At 52.5% G+C, this 16042-nt stretch overlaps 5 protein-coding genes across 5 annotated transcripts; 1 reads left to right on the top strand and 4 right to left on the bottom strand.

Annotated features, from left to right (window-relative positions):
• Positions 1 to 1558: 1558 nt before the first annotated feature.
• On the bottom strand, positions 1559 to 2203 carry J4E86_004158 (uncharacterized protein; the record flags this gene model as incomplete). Its single annotated transcript, XM_051444702.1, has 3 exons — positions 1559 to 1624; positions 1680 to 1910; positions 1970 to 2203. 3 exons carry the CDS (start codon positions 2201 to 2203, stop codon positions 1559 to 1561), a joined length of 531 nt encoding a protein of 176 aa, XP_051304327.1.
• A 1396-nt stretch (positions 2204 to 3599) lies between these two features.
• Positions 3600 to 4639, bottom strand: J4E86_004157 (uncharacterized protein; the record flags this gene model as incomplete). The annotated part of the gene is made up of 2 exons (XM_051444701.1): positions 3600 to 4608; positions 4629 to 4639. The coding sequence occupies 2 exons, from the start codon at positions 4637 to 4639 to the stop codon at positions 3600 to 3602; spliced, it is 1020 nt and encodes a 339-aa protein (XP_051304326.1).
• Positions 4640 to 5353: 714 nt separating this feature from the next.
• Positions 5354 to 7221, bottom strand: J4E86_004156 (uncharacterized protein; the record flags this gene model as incomplete). The annotated part of the gene is made up of 3 exons (XM_051444700.1): positions 5354 to 6745; positions 6798 to 6907; positions 6960 to 7221. 3 exons carry the CDS (start codon positions 7219 to 7221, stop codon positions 5354 to 5356), a joined length of 1764 nt encoding a protein of 587 aa, XP_051304325.1.
• A 3417-nt stretch (positions 7222 to 10638) lies between these two features.
• On the top strand, positions 10639 to 11530 carry J4E86_004155 (uncharacterized protein; the record flags this gene model as incomplete). The annotated part of the gene is made up of 2 exons (XM_051444699.1): positions 10639 to 10878; positions 10949 to 11530. The coding sequence occupies 2 exons, from the start codon at positions 10639 to 10641 to the stop codon at positions 11528 to 11530; spliced, it is 822 nt and encodes a 273-aa protein (XP_051304324.1).
• Positions 11531 to 11767: 237 nt separating this feature from the next.
• J4E86_004154 (uncharacterized protein) lies at positions 11768 to 15731 on the bottom strand (the record flags this gene model as incomplete). Its single annotated transcript, XM_051444698.1, has 2 exons — positions 11768 to 13779; positions 13826 to 15731. The coding sequence occupies 2 exons, from the start codon at positions 15729 to 15731 to the stop codon at positions 11768 to 11770; spliced, it is 3918 nt and encodes a 1305-aa protein (XP_051304323.1).
• Between the last annotated feature and the right edge of the window lie 311 nt (positions 15732 to 16042).

The raw sequence follows: 16042 nt of genomic DNA, 5'->3' as shown, positions 1-16042 counted from the left end.
TCGATTCGAGCATCGCCATGCCGAGACAGACACTTCGCCGAGGTGGTTTCGCTTCGGGTGGTGATTGAGGCTGCGCTATGATAGGCGTGGACATGCATAAGCGATGGCGATCTCCTGCTTTGAGCGTGTCGCAGTGTTGACGGCGACGGGAATTGAGCAGTACACAGAGAGGCTGAGGCTTGCTGCTGACCTGATGTGCTTCGACGATTGCGAGTAATCAACACAGATCAAGTATGTGTCACTATCATTCGTGCGTTCAGGCTACAATGTGGGGTACCGTTGTTCGTGCAGACGCGGCAGTGATGTTACTAATATCTGTTTCCATTCCAAGGTTATCTTGGATTCTCATACTGAGGGTAGCTATGCTTTCTTGTCAGCGTAGAAGTGTCTGTTCTCTCATGAAGTAGTGATTCTGGTGGATGGATAGATTCGATGCATAAGCAGATTCTACGACGCTGTAGTAGCAATACAATAGTATACTTGTAAAGAGACTAAACCTCATCCCTCCCACTTGATAATAAAATGGGCAGTAGAGTACACAAGACTGCTCGCAGATCTTGATCGGACAACTTGTTGATGCACTGGTCACCAAGTAGTAATATCTCGAGTATGATCATCAAAAGAGGCAGCAAGAGGGTCGCGACAGTGCTAAAGAGAATTAAAGCACGATACATCTGCATCGACTTACCCTGAACGCCATCTATTACATTTATTCTCCTAAGTGTGCGTCGATGCATTGATTTTGTCGCATTATTACCGTCTCGCTTTTGACTTTGCTTTATCAATATCATCAGTTTATAATTCTGTTTCCCATACAGCTCGACGGATCTCGAGTGTTACCTTCTTCGTCGTGGTTCGAAACTGCACCCTCCTGCCCATCACGCAATAGTAGCTGCGCACAGTTTTTACTTCACACATCGTCCTCGCGATCTATCTCAGAATGGCAAAAGGTGCATTCTCGTAGCTGGGAAGATCTTGGTACTGCACAGAAGGCGGTCAAGTTCCTCCTCCAATAGCTTTTGTGACGCAGTGAGTTAAAATCCTAGACCCAATAAAACATTCTAGTGTTCTACTTCGAGCATACTGAATACTCTTTATCAGTGACTGCGAAACATGTAGACATCTCTAAGTGGAGTGGCATCTTTAAACATGCTTACTTGTCTACATCTGACATACTCCTCAGCTTACGTCTAGTACTTCGCCCACAGTAGATCTTCGCGATTAACAGAATCCAAAATCTACTTTGGACCCTCAATTGGCAGGTTCGCATATTTTCGCAACGGCAATTTGCAGTTAAGCGACTATTTCGATTCCATCTCGATCTCTAGTGGCAATAAACTTCCATTAGGACTTCTTCTTAGAGCGGCAAGTTTCAATTCATTTGAGGCACAAGCTGTCAAAGTAAAAAAGTGAATTCGAACTATGTACAGGCGACGTTCGCAAATTGATGTGTACAGTATGAGAAAGGTAAGAAGGTAACTACGTAGCACTCTTGTGATCCATATCCATCCATCCCGGGGTCATTCGTATAGATGACTTCATGATCCGATAGGATCGTCTATGCGCAGTAAAGGTCGGAGGTAGCGCTGTCGAACTTGCAGTTGGAGGGGGATTGGATGGCAAGCTAGTTGGTATTAGCATACTGATGTGTGAGGAAATATGTCGTGGCTGTGACTTACGTTGATGTAGCCACCGTCACCGCGGCTGTAGAAGGAGTTGTCGGGGCCGGACATGAGGAAGCAGTCGTAGTCGGTGTTGAGGACACCAGACTTGAAGCGGACAGAAGAGAGCTCGCGCATCTGGTTGGGCTTGGTGACCTCGTAGCCCTTGTTGTAGCAGACGGCAGCCTCGCCGGGGCCGGCGCGCTTGATCATCTCGGCGACAGTAGCCTGAGTGAAAGCCTCACGGGCCTGAGTAGTGAGAAAGTTAGTCTGAGAACTGGATATGATTTATAGGGGTTGTGGCTTACAGCGTTCCAGTCAATCGCATCCTTAGCGATGTTGAGGGCAGCAGTGCCGGAAACACCGACAATACCAGAGACAACACCTCCGATGATGGCGATGGAGACGGGGTCGACAACGCGCTTGTCGAGCTCAGGAACAGCGGGGGCAGTCCAGTTGGTCTTGTGAGGGTGAGGGTGAGGCCAGGTAGGGACGGCAGCGGCAGTGCCAGCGAGGAGAGCGGTAGCGAGTTGGAACTTCATTTTGAAAGAGGGTTGGTTGGTGATTCAGCGAGTGAAATCGGGTGGATTGTAAGAGGCTGTTGTAGTGATGATTGAAGACTTGATGATCGTGATGAGGATATTGAGGAGTACTTCTCAACCTCTTATATATCCAAAGTGTTGCGCTGATCACCACCCAAGGGGCATATACAGATATCTTATTCGGGCCATCCTCGTTGCTATCTTGCTAAAGCCTCATGTTTCTGAGACCGCCCGGTGAATTGTTTTCATGTACTCCTTGGCTCCAAGCGTGAGGATACATGCGATGGAGTGTGGCCAAGGAGAGGGATCGTCCGTGTGCCTTGCAGATATGGCGTGAAAACGAGCCATTCGGTGCGATTCCTGAACACGACATCATCAGAGCCTCAATACTCGTCTCCGCTTGTTCGGCGGCACTCATGGGGCTTGCCCGGTTCTAAGCGTGAAGACGCACGCATGAGGCTGATTAGTGAGGTACCTAGGTAGCTTGGCTAAGGAGGTTGCCGTTGCGCAGGCAGACATACTGAACCTTGGAAGGATCGTATGTGATGCGAGTCCCTGTAGGGAACCAGTTTCAGAATGCGTTCCTTGCCTATATTGTTTCCCGGGTACTCATCAACACGTTCTCAACGTTCAGGCGCACCGTGGTGTCTGTTCACTGGAGATAGATTACTTCGCAGCCGTTTCCCGTGCCGCAGTGACCGCTTGGGACCGCTTAGATTCCCGATCGCGATCCGTGGGAGCTGGGACGTCGTACCCCAGAGGACAGGTTACGCGGGTAACTTACTCAAGCAAGCCGTGGATTGCGCACTGTTCTTGGCATAAGCTTACGGAGGATGCCGAATGCCCGTGACTAACTATTCCTGGTTGGGATCAGCTCCGAAAATTGAGCCGCATTCCATCTTCGAAGATCATTATACTGAAGCATCATGCTACTGCAGAGGTATGCCAGCCTTCGTACCGGCTTCAAGCCGACTAAGCGCTCAAAATCGTTTGGATGTTTGTTAGCATAGGTGTTATCGTTCTTAGCACGATCCGTATGATTATCACAATCACAAGAAACACGCCGTTTATCTTGAAACGACCATGATCTTCTCTTGGCCTATTTCCTAGCCATGTTAGCGCGTTTATTTGGTGATGCTATCGCGAATTCACGTGTTGAAGAAGTCAGCCTGACCAGATATCTCCGCATGTTTTTTCTTCAGATAAATTAAGCTACGTAGGCCCAAGCCGGCAAATCGTATTAAGTTTCACCGGTGACCTGGTCGCTGTCAACTTGATACAAGACGATGACGTAGTACCCGAGACCCTGTGCTATAATCGAGCAACCAATGCCAACCATTGGTCTGACAGCTCACACGTGGATGCCTCTGAGAGACCGACAGTAACCATCCACACGTTACCTCCCAGACCACTCTCTCCGCATCTTCTCGAACCCCTTTACAAGCCCCTGTCCTCCTGTACCCACAGGAATCTCACCTACCTCAAGTCTCCTCGAGAATTCCATTCGCTGCGCAGCTTCAAGATTAGTGTCAAGGATATCTGTACCTTCTGCAGCATCCTGCCACTGTTTCACCGTAACGCTACGAGGATTCTTCCGGCTCCGCTCAAGAAGAACTTTGACTTGATCAAGCTGCCTGATGAACTGCTTCAGAGTTTTGATGGCAACGTCGTTCATGGCGACTTCGGCTTGGTACTTTGCATCTTGCTGGCGCTTCTTGAAGAGTTCAACATGGAAGCGATCATCAAATTGGGGCCTGGGCAATGTATGCATTCGTTCTTTTCGAGACATTGTTGATTGTGAAGCGTGACAGCTTGTTTCTCGCGATGGCGGTGCACCAGAGCCTGATGTTCGCCTTACCTTCTCGGCTTCTGCTTTTGGTTTCCCGATGTGGGCAGCGAGCGCGACGTAGTCTACATGCGGCACGCCCTCAATCCATTTCGCGGGTGGAAGACCCTCCCCGTAGGGAAGACGCGCTGCGAGGTCAAGATATTGCACGCTTCTGGGCAAGTTGACTCGCGGCCAATGTCTCTCGCGGTACTCCACGCGTGCCTCGTTGTTGGAATACGGGTCTTCTTTCGGCCACCCCACTCGTGGCCAAAGCTTCTCTTGCAGGTCCCTTACCGCCGTAAGGTTTAAGTTCGGAACGGCTTGTGGCCGATGCGCTTGCCGGTACCGCTTCGCCTTGTAGTTTGCCAGCGCTATCATGCTCAAGTAGGGAACTTCCTTCGGCCACTTCTCTTTGTGATGAGGCTTTTGATAAATGGCGCGCAACTTGCCAGGAGATTTCTTAAATAGCTGATCCCAGTCTTCCGGTGTGACAGAGTCTCGGTCCGCAGTATGTTGGCGTCTTAGAACGCGAGACTGCTTCCAGAGTTGACTGACAGCGACTTTCCACGCACGGACTCTGCGCCGCATTATCAGTACCTTGAGGTCATGTGCGCGTTGGGCCTTCCGCTTTGCGACCGAAACCTTAATGCGATGTAGGCGGTTCCTATGTTGCTGTAGCCGGCTGGGCCATCTTGAGACAATGCTATTTAGCCTATGTTGTAGGAGGAGATGCTTGAAGCTGACGCGATTCCAGCGCGTGTAGTGTTCGGATCCACAGCCCATGCTTGAGTACTCGGTTGTATTGATGGTAGCGGGACTTGGCTAACTACCTAGGTAGTGTTGCCGACAGTTGAAAGGGGCTTGGGAGAGTGTGACGAGTGGGTGATGTAGAGCGCGAGGATGATATTGCAGTGGAGGGAAGCACAAGTATATACTAGAGGAATCTGGTTAGCCAGGCGGCAAGAGACGCAAGTGAAAAACTTGCCATAGATGAACGACTGTCGCTCTTCCAATACCAGAGTGTTCTGCATCGCCAATCGCGAATTCAGTGAAGGTGGTGGCAGTACATGTAAACGACATGCTTCTGATGAAGAGAAGGTAAGAAGATGCTTCCTAGGTATGTCCACTGAGCGCGAAACCCTCCCTACCAATACCAGAGCAGTTGTTGAATGACGTCATGTATCAGGCAAAATAGTCACTCTGTAGAAAGTGGGAGATGAAACGATGCTGATGATAGAAAGCAATCCGTGTACTACCACGGCTCTTGTTTACTAGCCCTTTCCATTATCCTCCGAAAGAAAGAGATACTATGTATACTTAACTTACTGCCACGAGCTGCTCAGACTAGCGCTCGCTTGGCATTTGGGTACGGTGTAGCTTCTGTTCGGGTCACTCTCCCAAGTGACTGTTCCGCCACTGCTGATCTTCACGAACTTGTACTGAATTGATGAACCAGCCGCGAATGGGATTGTAATGGTCCAGACGGGGTTGCTAGAGGTGTAGCTGTTTGCCGAAAGAGTGAGACCATTAGCTGGCGTCCAGTTGCCGAGCTGCGCGGTGTTACCGGTGATTTTGATTGTGTCACCAGGAACGGTGGTGATGCGGTGTGTGAAAGAGACCGAGACAGCTGTCGGGCATGCGGTCGATGTAGCAGTGGCAGTCTTTGTGGTAAGGGTGGTACCAGTGGTGGGCGTAGCGGAGCCAGCAGTAAGGACGATGGGCTCACCATTGCTGACGGTTACACAGATCCTACCGCTGCCGTCGGCGGTCACCGCGGCTCCGTTTCCGTAGACATTTGTCCATTTTCCGTTGGCCTTTTGGGTGTTGAAGCAATGCTGCTGGTTGGAAGTGCTTCCGGCATTCGTAGTAAGAACGATAAGGTTACCGCCTGCACGACTCCAGGCGTAGGCGTTGTCCGCTACATACAAGTGAACATGGTCATCAGCGGCAAGACCTCCTGCAGACTTCCTTGCGGCAGTCAACTTCTTGATGGCCTGGTAGAGGTTCGCGTTGGTGTTGAAGCCGCTTCGCCATAGGTCCTCTCGGTTGGCTGGGTCGTCACCGCCAGCGTATCCTTGTTCGGTACCGTAGTAGAGGATGGGAATACCTCGTGCAAGGATGACGTAAGCCAGGGCGTTCTTGAGCAGGGTCTGATCGTTCTTCACGTTGAGCCAGCGCTTGTTGTCGTGGTTGTCCAAGAAGGTACCGAGAGCAGATGGGTCGGGGAAGGTGTTGCTGACGGTGTTCATCATGTCTACGAGCGCCTGGGATGAGCCCTTCTGTTGGTAGAAGTTGTTCATGGGGTAGTAGACCGCGTAGTTCAGAAGACCAGGCATGAGCTTGGCGTACTCGGCAAGGTAAGTTGGGCTGCCATCGAACACTTCGCCGATGCTGTACACTCCCGTCGCAGAAGAGAATCCGGGCCAGAAATCTTTCTCGACGTGCTTGACGGTATCGATGCGAACGCCATCGAAGCTGTACTCCTTGACGAGCCAAGAAACCCAAGTGTTCATGACGCTGCGGATCTCGGACGATTGAGTGTTGAGGTCAGGGAGACCAGCAATCTGGCACTGCTCGACGCTACCTTGGTTGCTGTAGTTGATGTCGCAGGCGGAATGGTATGAAGAAGCTTGGTTCAGTGGCGAAGGGCGGTTGTTCGTGATCGCACCCGGTCCCATGTGGTTGGCAACGACATCGACCATGACATAGACGCCCTGTACCGGATTAGTGGATGTATAGATATAATGTTGCCTGACTTAGTCGTACCTTTGCATGAGCGGTGCTAACTAGGCTCTTCAGATCGGCAGCAGTACCGTAGTTTGAGTTGATGGCATACAGGTCCTCAGCCCAGTAGCCATGGTATCCAGCAGCCTTGTCTACGATTGTTGTTAATACACATAAAGTACAATGTTGACGAGCGAACCGTACTTGAAACGACCGGAGTGATCCAGATGGCATCGAATCCTAGGCCCTTGATGTAGTCGATCTTGGACTCAAGTCCCTTGAAAGTTCCGCCACAGTAGTTGCCAAGGTTGCTGCATGATGCGCCTCCAGTGTCGCTGCTGCTGCGAGCAACACGGTCAGTGAGAACGAAGTAGATGCTGCGAGACTTCCAGGCGCTCGTGTCGGCCGCTGAAACGAGGGAAGTGAAGCCCAAGAGAGCAGTGGTGATGAAGTTGGAGAACAACATCTTGATCAGCTCGATGCTTTTCTAAGCGGATGCTTGAAGTTGCGAGGCTGTGATGCTTTCGTTTTGGATGAGGTCGGCCGCTGGATTTATAGACGTGCCACGCGTGGGTATCACAAGGCCACCCAATGTCCCTCAGGCTACCCCACAAAGTTGCCTTAATCCCGAGTAAGGCTTACACGACCTCGTGGTAGACTTCTGCGCCTCTCTGCGGTAGTCGAAGATACTAAGAAGCCGAAGTATGGTTAGAAGCCGCACAGAGAACGATGGCGATGCTCCGGACCGTCATGAATCCACTGAAAGAAGTGTACCTGGGCGATCATAGTACTCGTGGCGATCTCTCGGACCGAGTTAGAGGCGTCCAGTGTGCCTCGTGGACGTTTGAAACACATCGGTGGGGTACAGAAAACGGTCAAGGGCCCCGATCAGGAAGCTGCGGAATACTAGACCTCCGACTTTGCCATGGACGCAGTAGTATTGGCCGCTGCACTTGTTTGGCGTATTGGCTCTAGGGCAGACTAGAGGGTGGGAAGGCTCAGGGGAAATGAAGGAAGTCGCAGGGTCGAAATGAGGGTGGCGGCGTAAGCGAGCTGATGTACCTCGGGATTGTGGCTTAGCGTCACCATCACGATCCGCCGTCCCCGCATTCCGGTACTTTAGTACCGCCCAAGTCAATTAAGGTGCGGGCCGGACAGCGTTCTGAGGTCTTCTGACCGTTCTGCATATGCGTCAGCGCGTCCTCTGTTTGCTGACGCGCATTGTTACCGACAGCGACCCAATGAACGCGAGGCCGCTTTCACGACCACGACTAAGACGGCAAGTCTCCGAAGAGCGCTAGACGCTTCCATTAGGGCATGTACAGATGGCGGACGCTCTCCGACTTCTAGTCGACGAGCTAGAAGAGAATCCGCGGGTTTGGGGGTTTCCACGAATCCACGTGTTGAAAGGAGATTTTTCAGAGTCTGGAGCCGAACACGACCACAGCCGACATGACGCGAAGACGTTTCCGGGGTGCAGCACTTGGACGACGGCGCGAATATCGAGATCGTATCAAGAGCCTTGCAAAATGCACTCACCGAAACTTTACATGCCGAGGCGCTGCTTGGAGTAAGAGCCGACAACAATCCAATGGAAGCAAAGGAGGCATTACAAGCATGTGGAAGTTCACGATAATGGCGGGTAGGAAAGAAGAATTTCTTGTTCGTGAAGTGGTCATGGGAATTGCTGATGATGTGCCAATATCATACGCGCAGTCCTCTCGACCATGGCACTCCTCATAGTCGAAACGCATACGACTAGACGTGAAGTCGCTCCAAAGTGTGTCGTCTTGCTTCTCCGTCTGCTCTCTACCTAGGTAGTTGGCGCTCGGGATCTACGGCATCATTGTTGCAGCGCTTCAGAAAAGCGAGTTCAGCAGTGACTACTGAGAATAACCATGTCGCATTAACAAACCTGTAAAGTGGCCTGCGAAATCTGGCTGGGTCACGCTCAGCGCTCTGCTCTGCCAGACAATGTCTTTGTTGTCGGAGATATGGAGGTAGTTCGACAAAGCCATTCGTTCCGACGATTGTCCCCTTTGTGGACCAAGCTGTATAACATGGACGATCCTTAGTCTGTCGCGTGTCTTGTTTCCCAAAGTCACATCATCAACGAAAGTGACCAAAGAACGATCGCCCGCATCTCAAAGTTTCCCTTACGCTTCATGGCTTATGCACACCGCACGAGGGCTGGAGCTCGCCACACTGGCTACAATCTGCGCGGTATCCCGATACTGGCAGCAGTGGTGCCAGCGGCACCAGCGGCACCACATCCAAGACAAGTAGTCAAGAATACTGTAGCTAGACGAATTCGGAACGAATGGCTTATCACGCGGCAAAACAGGAAAAGCAGAGGCTTGGGGCGAAATGGTAACACCTGTTTTCGCCTGAGCGGTCTGCAAGCGCTATTTCATCTGCCAAAATTCCTCCAGTGGATCATCTCACACAACAGTACACAAGGTAACACGACTGTTTTCCCGTGTCGTCCTGTTGCCGTTATTCAAGCGCAACTAGCACGGGGCTTGACGCTGGGTAAAAGCGATACTTTGGAGAAAAAGAGAGACGAAGAACAATCAGAAGATCTAGAAGACTGCCCCGCTTGCGCAGTCAAGGCTCTAGCGCAATTTTATTGGGGTAATCAAAATCTTAATGCTGCTGGCTATCCCAAGCCACTGCGCTTTAACCATACACTGCTAGATGCGGTGCACGATGTAGACGACGTATTGCGTATGTTTACGCCTGGAGCGGGTACAGGTGACGCGCAACAAGATCCAGAGGAAATGCAAACGCGATTACTAACGGCATGCCTTGAATCTGTTGATCACACGTAAGATGTCCGAAAGCTACCAGACCGGCTTGTGCTAACAAACGTAGGCTCGCAGTTAATACCGAATGGAGAACTCGCTATGAAGCACTCTTCATTCTTCAGCTTGATATGAACCGAACTTGTGCATGCGGTGCTGCCCGGACGTTGCCTGCAGGTACCAACGTTGACGGTATCGGGTTCAATAACGTCGCCATTCTCCCTTCGGGTACCAGAGATAGCGTCACAGATGCCATGCATCGACACTTCACGCCATCGCCTTTGGGCAATCTCCCTTGCGGTACCTGTAACATGCTCCAGCCGTTCACCGAATCTATACACATCGAAGGTTCGCCTGAGTACCTCCGCATCAAGCTCAGTATTGTCTACCAAGGTAACAAGAACAATAACCCTGTAGTCCTCAACGATTATCTGGATCTTGCTCAATACCAAGCCGTCGGCGGCAATCCACCGTCGCTCAAGTATCGACTGAGCAGTGTGCTGTCTCACTGTGGACGACATCTTGATTCCGGACATTGGGTAGCGAGCGCACGTGGTCCTGATCACGTCTTCTACATCAATGATGCTACGGTTACCCAGCAAGACGCACTCTCGCGGTTGAGAGCTAATCCACAAATGAAATCGCAAGCTGTTGTTTTGATGTACAGACGAGTACATACCAGGTAACATCTAGGTCAGTGTTGTATTCGGTAAGCTCAGAAGGTCGGCGGGTCGACGTTCTCTACTTCTCGCCATCAATCAGCTGTCTCTCGAATCGCAATAGTAGTAATAGCTTTAAGTCAGACGTCCGGAACTCATTCGCTTTTTCCTCACTTACCAGTGCCCCGTTATAAAACATCACATTGAGGCTAGCCGGGACGACCCGTCCATACGCGTCTGTCTCCTTCCCTGAACGATATCTCTGCCACGTGCTTACGTCATAGCTCACTGTAACAGGCAACTGTGAGTGCCAAGCCCAGGCTTTCCGTTTGTATCTACCTAGAGTTCCCCGCCTTCCTCACTTCCAACACTTCAAGTGCTCTTCGATTAATTCCGAGCGCAAGGCTGAACGCAGCCATGATGACTACATTTCACCTCTTCTCCAACCTTCCCGCCGAACTGCGCTTTCGTATCTGGCACGTCGCACTTGAGGACGACTACACCGACTTGAAGGGACGCCATCGCATTATCGAGCTACACAACTACAAAGCCAGCCCCCAGGTGGGCGTCGCTGTGTCTCGCCGTTACCCTACTCTTTTCGAGGTCAGCCGCGAAGCACGATGTGAAGCTGCTAAAGCCGGCGGCGGAGAGTGGACTACTGTACGTGTTTTGCCCAGTATTAGTAACTTGTTTGGGACGTTGACGCGCTGACATCCTCGTCAATGTGTAGGTGAAGGCACGATTCGACGGCAGACAGGAGCCAGGCCATACCACCAGCTTCAAGATTTACATCAACTTTTCACACGATGTAGTTCTCCTCTCAGATCGAGCCATCTGCCAGCAAGCGCCTGTGGCTATACTCAAAGTTTACTACACGAGTCCTGAAGCTACCAAAATACAAGTCTTGATGACTCTACTACCGAACGACGTCATCAAGAAACTCGCGCACCTCATGCTTACCACAACCGGGGTACGCTACCAGGGCGAGCGTCTCGAGAACTTCTCTTCACTCGAACGTCTTCATCTCTACGTCCGCTATGGCATCTATGACGTCATGTCCCCAATCAAGCAGCATATATCGAAAGCATGGAGGCTCTTGGACTCAGAAGCACCACGCGTGTCGTGCTTCCCCCCCTGCCTTTCTACCACCGGCGGCTCCGTTGATGACCGGGACACTATGGCTTGGGTCTCAGATTCTGGCGTCATGGATATCGAGAGTGACGGTATTCGTAGGGTCGAGTGGGGACTGAGGAAGGACTTGTGGGTTCCGAGGGCGAAGAAGGGATCGGGTACTCTGCAAAAGATTGGCTAAGGACTGGAGATGATGGGCACGCCTTGGACGCGAAACGATCAGACAGCGGGACTACATGGCAGATTTGGACTGTGATGAAGGGTCGACCTCACCTATTGGAGCAATACAGTGTCTGATCAACGAAGCAGATCGCAGCACCACCAAGGAACTCCATGTATGTAACACATGAAAAAGGAGACAACGAAGGATAATAATAAATTCTCGTTACCCCAACCCAAACTCCAGCTATGCGTACCCCTACACCCCCTGCACCTTCCGATAACTCGGCGGCTTAAGCGTCCTCCTCAACAACTTAACCGCATAAGGCGGCACAAGACTAATCGCCGCAATAACCGCAAACTTCCACCAAAACGCCACACTGCCCACGTACTCAAGATCAAAGTACTCCGTCAAAAACGGCACAGAACCAAAGTAAATCGCCGCCGTACCCACAATACTAGCAATCATGATCCAATGCCACGTCGTAACCTCCATAGCCACCATAACAAGCTCATTCACGATGAGTACGGAGAAACTGACGCTGACCATCTTGAGGAAAGTGGGGTCAGGTGCCGCAGGCAGTGTTGTGGATGTGCCCACGCCGATGAGGAGTTGAGAGAGACCTTGTATGATGGAGCCCTGGTAGACAGAGACTGCAACCCAGATGAAGAAAGATTTGTAACTCAGACTACGTCCTGTTTTGAGTTCAGCGTACAGTTCCGGGTAGAGGTTCGCCACGCTCTCATCGACATCGCGATCGAGCACGAGAGAGAACACAGGCATCATGGTGTAAATCGTGCTGTAGCCGACGAGCAAAAAGTCTTTGTATAGAGCGTTGGGCTCGAAGCTGCTGGCGATGGAGAAGACGGTTTGGCAGATGCTGATGATGAGACCGCGGTGGATGACGAATTGACTCAGTTTGGCGGAGCGCTTGTAGCTGTTGCGGCCGTGCCAGACGAGGAGCTTGACCAGGTAGCAGAATTGCTCGATGGAGAAGTCGGCGGCGAGAGAGGCTTGGCGGCCTTCTTTTCCTACGATGCCTACGCCGACGTCGGCGGCTTGGATCATGGAGACGTCGTTGCCGCCGTCGCCGATGCAGCATACGCGCTTCTTCGTGAACTCGCGGATGAGGCGTGCGACGTCGGCTTTTTGGGTGGGCGAGCATCGGCAGGCTACTACGGTGGGGAGTTGCACGGCGACGGTGATGAATTCTTGGCGGAAGTGTTGGAGGAATAGCGCGAGTGATTCGCCGTCGATGAGGAGGCAGGCGTCTAGTTTTCCGCGGAGGAAGTCGAGGGAGGAAGAAGCGAGGTCTTTGCGCTTCAGCTTGGCGATGGTGTGGACATATTGGCCGCGGGCTACGAGTTTGGAGGAGACGGCTACGCAGCGGGCTGTTTCTACCTTGTCGCCTGTCAACATCCAGATTTTGATACCTGCGTTGCGGAGAAGTTCGAGGGAGGGTTTGACGTCTTTTTGTAGCTTGTCTTCGACACCGGTGACACCGAGAAGTTCCAGGTCGTTCTCTAGATACTCCTTTACGACGTTGGCGACGGCGGCATCACGGTTGTTGAGGGCAAGCGAGGCCTGCGCATGCTTGGTGGAGAAGTCTTGGTAGATCTGCGCAGATAGCTTCTTGCGGCCAACGACCAGTGTTCGGAGACCTTCCCGGGCCATGTTAGCTGTCTCTTCGTCGAGCCAGTCGTTCGCGGCAACAATGGAGGTCATGACAGTGTCGGCACCCTTCTGGTAGAACCATATCTCGCCACCATCATCAGTAGGTGATGATGCCGGACCCTGATAAAACTTCACAACGATACCCATGCGCTTGCCTTCTGATGTGAATGGAAAGACATTCAGGATGCGCACTTTCACGACAGTATTCCCGCTCTCGCACGATAGGAGGGTCATGGATTCGCGGTCACGAGATAAGAGCTTCAAGCCAACAGCCTCGGTCCATCTGACGATGGCAATCTCATCGGGAGATGAGGCTTGGTATGTAGTCACGGTCTCCCCATTCTCTTCTTCCGTTGTCGGCGTTACGTTATGGCAGAGGGCTAGGGCTAGCACAACATCGCGGACCCGGGATCCAATCTCTCGGCGCGTACGAGTGGCTGAGGTGAGAGGTGCGATGTATGCAGAAGAAGGCGTGACAAGCGATGGGGCTTCTCCGGCGGGTGGTGTGAAGCACTGGTGAACGTATGATGATACCTCGTCCATGGCCTCGTTTGCGTAGGAGACTGTGCCGACGTGAATCTTCTTCATGACCATCTCTACGTACTGTTAGTAGTGCCGAGATTACTTCATGGTTGAACATACCATTTTGTGTCAGAGTACCTGTCTTGTCGCTCAACAGGTACTCAATGCGACCCAGGTCTTCTGGGATTGTGCTAGTCCGAACGATAGTGCCTTTGATGCTTTCATCATGCTGTATGAACCATGCATAGACCGACTTGCCCATATCGAGATTGACACGCAGACCTACTGGGACAATAGTGGAGAACAGAATGAGGAATCTCAGCATTGACGCCCACCATTGCCGGCCTTCGATGACCTGGAATCGCGCGAGTGCCACTAGGATGAAAGAGAGCGAGAGGGTGAAGATACATAGCCACTTGGTCAGAGAGTTTATCTCTAATTCAAGCAGACCAGTCTTGGATCTTGAAGGCGATGTAGAAAGCGCTTGACGAGTTTGTGGGCCGGTGTATACGACCACAGCCAGTAGACTGCAGCTTGATGCAACGACAGTATTCGCCCAGATGGTGTTGTCGATGCTCAAGGGTGCTGACTGCACCTCTGTAGGGGATGTCGTTTCTTCGTTATCATGAGGGTCATAATGTCGCTGTGTCTTGGGTGGCAGTTCAACGGTTCCGTAGAACTCATTGACCTTCTTGTCCGGTTTGCCGGCCACGACGCGGAGCCGGGTGTACTCGCCAATATCCAGATTTTGTGTAAGTGGCGAGGTCAGGCGCAGCTTCCAGTCGGTTTCACCGTCCAATTGATCTGTTCTGATGAAGGCTTCTCCCGAGGTTCCAGAAGCTGTGGCACTGTCAACCTTGGCCGTGTCGCTGGTGTCCATGCCATCAATAAGCGCAGCCGATGAACTTTGCGCCTTGGAGTCATCTTCAATTGGTGCTGCATTCTCGCTGGAGTAGCTCTTGAGAAGCACCATGTCCGCAGGCACTCGCTGGTCCTTGCCGAGTTTCACGACGTCTCCAACTCTGAGGCTCCGAGAGGGTTTCACAACTTCCCAGTAGGTGCATGTCGCCAGGCCCTTGCCCGAAAGACGCTGCTCCTCGTCATCAATGTCTGCCAACCGACCCTCGTCCTTGGGCTGCTTCCTCAGGCGCTTCTTCCTCTGCGAGTTCTTTCCAGGCGCGACGCCGTTCCCGAGGCTATTCTCCTCAAACTTCAGAACGGTGTAACCCTCCGAGTTTGCTTCTGCGTCTCTTCGCCGTCGAGCAATATCGTCCATTGCCTCTTTACTTAGCGTTATCGTCAAGACGAAAGCCAGTGGTGCGATGTATGTCGACAGGTAGCCGATTCGGAGGACGGGTATGACCTGCGATAGGGCGACGAGCAGAAAGTACATGTTGATGAAGAAGGAGAACTCATTGTAGAGGGTGCGTGGGAGGAAACTCCACGGGGTGTATTTGGCATTCGACACGGCGTTCGCGGGGAATCTCGAGGTCTGAAGCTGGCCGACGGAGATGGTGCGCTGGGTGGTCGGATCGTGCTCCTCGTCGGCATCCGACTCTCCGGCGTCGTCGCCTAACTGTATGGGGGCGTTGTTCTGGCGCGAGAGGAAGCTGGGCAGGCGCATGTTGGAGCCCAGGCGGGAAAGCGCGCTCGGTGGTGGCTGCCGTCTTCTCCGTGGTGTGTGCTGTTCAGGCAAGAGCGGCGAGTCGTCGTCGCCCGACTGGCCATAACTGCCAGCAGAGTCTCTCTTGGACCCTTCATCGTCGTCCAGCAGGCCTCTTAGGTCATCCTCTTCCGGCTCTTCCTTCTTCTTGCTTGCGCGCAGCCTGCCGACTCTGAGATTCCGCAGCGGTATCCTCGCGCCCAGCTCATGGTATGGCCGCCGTTGCTCCTTGGACTGGCGCCGTGGTGGTGTAGCGGCGGACTGGGAGCGAGAGGCCAGAGGGTCCAGCTCCTCTAGGTCGAGTTCTAGGTCCGAGTCGTCGTCGGGCGCATTCGGCTGGTGGTACTGGTGGGGAGCGGCCATGGCTCATGGGCGGGCGAAGAGGGTGCTGGCTAGTTCCGCCTCATGTGCGACGGGCTGGGTGTGGTTATGGCTACGAGGGTTGCCTTCGGGGGTCCGCGGCGTTTCGGGGGTGTCTGAATGGGCTGTCTGGGCGACTCGACGTTTTGTTTCGGCGGCCGAGCGCTGTTTGGGCCGTGTCGACGGTATATGACGTAGTCCCCGAGAATAGTAGGTGTCGCAGAGGGAAGAGTGGTATGTGAATAGTAGAGTCCATCAATATGTGTCTCGACGTCGCGTCACTCATAGCTGTGTGGCGCAGGCGCAGGGCTGTG

Source organism: Alternaria arbusti (assembly GCF_024043155.1).
Source record: "Alternaria arbusti strain BMP 1465 chromosome Unknown scaffold_4, whole genome shotgun sequence".
Taxonomy (NCBI): domain Eukaryota; kingdom Fungi; phylum Ascomycota; class Dothideomycetes; order Pleosporales; family Pleosporaceae; genus Alternaria; species Alternaria arbusti.
This window is presented reverse-complemented; position numbering and strand designations above follow the sequence as displayed.